At 36.7% G+C, this 2,916-nt stretch overlaps 1 protein-coding gene across 1 annotated transcript; it reads left to right on the plus strand.

The window, feature by feature from the left end:
* The first annotated feature begins 399 nt into the window (after positions 1-399).
* LOC107009770 (14.7 kDa ribonuclease H-like protein) lies at positions 400-939 on the plus strand. The gene has a single exon (XM_015209108.1). The coding sequence runs from the start codon at positions 400-402 to the stop codon at positions 937-939; it is 540 nt and encodes a 179-aa protein (XP_015064594.1).
* Positions 940-2,916: the final 1,977 nt, after the last annotated feature.

Here is a 2,916-nt window from a genome sequence, read left to right on the forward strand (position 1 = left end):
ATTATTAAATTTGGGAGGGAGGCAGCCCAATGTTCCTGCTATTACAGCCCTGGGGAAGACCCCATAGATCATATATTTGTAACTGGTCATTTTGCTAACAATATTTGGAGGTTCTTTTCTGCAGCTGCAGGGCTGCAACATGAGAACTCCACAATTCACACACTGCTGCAGAAATGGAGGAACCTGGCGCAGTCAACTGAAGTGCAGAAGCTGGCAACCAGGCTGCTGCCAGTCATCAATCCCTGGAATCTCTAGAAAAATCGTTGCGCAGCAAAATACGGAGCAAAGCAATCCAACACAGCTCGAGTATAATTCCTCATAGTCAAAGACTTCAACCATCTCCTCAACACAGCCTATCCATACATCGAATGGCCTAACAATTGGAACTCTCTTATCGAAATGGTGGCAAGTTACAAACATGCTATTATGGTTAAAGAAGTAACGTGGGAGAAACCTCAACAACCATTCCTCAAGCTCAACACTGTTGGGAGTGCCCTTAACAACCCCGGGAAAATTGGAGGAGGAGGAATAGTAAGAGATTATCAAGGTAATATGATATATGCATATACTATTCCTTTGGGTATTGGTACCAACAACCAAGCGGAAATTCAAGCAGTTAGCCATGGTTTACATTGGTGCATTCAGCATGGATATAGAAAAATACACTTGGAAGTGGGTTCAGAATTGGTCATTCATTGGCTTTCGAATCAAACCAACTACCCATGGAACCTACAGCCATACATCCTGGAAATCCACAGAATAGTGCATCAGTTGGAAAGATTCAAGATTACTCATGTCTACAGGGAGGCAAACAACACGGCTGATCGGCTATCCAAATATAGTCACAACACAGACATTGTTCAAAACTTTTACATCAAGGATCAATTACCTACTCTTGCGAAGAGGAAGCTTCATTCTAGAAAAACATGGCATGGCTAATTTCAGGAGAAAGAAATTGAAAAGAATCAAGAAACCTCCATGATCGTCTCTGTTATGGTATAGTTTTTATACCGTTTTTAGTTAGGAGCCTATTCACTTAGACTATGCAATTTGGTATAGTCTCGTTGAATAGGATACACCTTTATTCTCGTCTTACTTTTGTAAGGGGAGAGTCTCCCTTATTTACGTTTCCTAGATACTTTGTATTGAGAGGAGTCCTCTCTTCTAGGTTCTTAGTATTTTGGTTTCTCTTTTATTGTAAGGGGATGAGTCGAACTTCCTTTTTAGGAAAGTTGACTTCTGAACCATCTTAGGATCGGAGGTAAGGTTTATGCCCCCCTCCTTGTATCTTTTACTTTTATTAATCTAAAGGCCTGGGGGTGTTGCTCAGCCCCTTACCCCCCCAAGGGTACTTAAAATAAAAAAAAATTAATAAAAAAAAACTTCATTAATACATTTCACAAGTAGACTTTGAGAGGGAGCATGGTAGGTTTTCTTTATGATATTATGCTTATGAGTTAACATCATGTTTTAATAGATTTCTTTTTCTTTAAATTGCACTTTTTAAAAACTATTTGTAAGGAAATGAGTTCAGTAAAGTATTCACGAGTTCAGAAGAACCTAGGTAAGTGTCTCTTTACGAAACTTTCGAGCCTATGTTGTATAAGCATTCCAATACGTATACTCGTATATTCAATGTATTGATACTAGTTGTCTGCAACGTATTATGATGCCAATGCAGGTAATGAGAATCCGCATCCAGCGCACTGTTGTTCCATTTGAGCACTCTAGAGTAAGTTGGTGAGCCTCATTGCATTCCGTATTACTCTTTACTTGCTTTCTATATTTGTTATTAGGATGTTGTGGGGTTTGTCCCAACATCTATCTCAGTTTTAGATGCTTCATATATAGAAAGTGATATTTTAGTACTATGAGTTTTTTTAGTATATTCTCTTATTGATAAGACTTGGGTTGCAAGAGTTGTCAAACTTAAATGTTTTTATCTGAAAACCATTCTTTCAAGTTAGCTAAATTTATTGATTATTGTCTTCAGCTGAGTTAAATAAGACAAGCCAAGGGTCTTATCGACGTCAGCAATGGTCTTCGAGTTCATGTCCCGGACATGATGTAGGTTGGGTGTGAAATTATCATATTTGGAAAGACGGTGTAAATTGTAAGATATATTCAATCTTGAGTAGTCAAACTTGAGAGTGGGTTTATATTCCTTCATGAAATAAATATTTGATTCAAAGTATATCTACAAAAGGAAAATAAAGTTGATGAAACTATTGAGAAAGAAAAATCAATGCTTGATGTCATTAGCTTTAGACAATAAGATAGACTTGTTTGATAAATAAATGTCACTAACAAGGATTACATCAATTATTATGTTAATTGCATTAGTTTTGGTATATGTCGTTCAAATTCATCAAAATGGATGTGAAAATAATTTTTTAAAATGGAAATTTGAAGGAAGAAATTTACATTAAAACATGAGGGTGTAAAAACCTTAAAAATTAATAGGATAAATACTTAAGGTGTCAAGAATTCTTGCGATTAGACCAAGGTTCACACGGATTGATACGTGTAGAACCCGACCTCAAAAACCTTACTACGACCAAGACAACTAACATGGGGAGTTAGTTGAGCTTGGAAAGGTTTGAACCAACCATGTGAGGATCTCGAAAACGAATATTTAATCGGAACAGTCTTTACTAGACTTAAAAGAGGATATTTTACGTTTTTGGGGTCCAGGGGTAAAATGGTCATTTCTAGGCCAAGGGTAATATTGTAATGACCCTGAGGAATTAATAAATTAATTAATTAGTTTAATTTAAAATAGCAATTTGGGTTGAGGCGAGCCCACGTGATCCATTTTGGCAAATGGGGTGTCACTCGGGTTCGAGCCCCACTAGAAGAATCAAATTAAGGATTTAATAGTTGATTAAAAATCTGAACTTTTTAAAGGAATAATGG

Source organism: Solanum pennellii, chromosome 2 (genome assembly GCF_001406875.1).
Source record: "Solanum pennellii chromosome 2, SPENNV200".
Classification (NCBI taxonomy): domain Eukaryota; kingdom Viridiplantae; phylum Streptophyta; class Magnoliopsida; order Solanales; family Solanaceae; genus Solanum; species Solanum pennellii.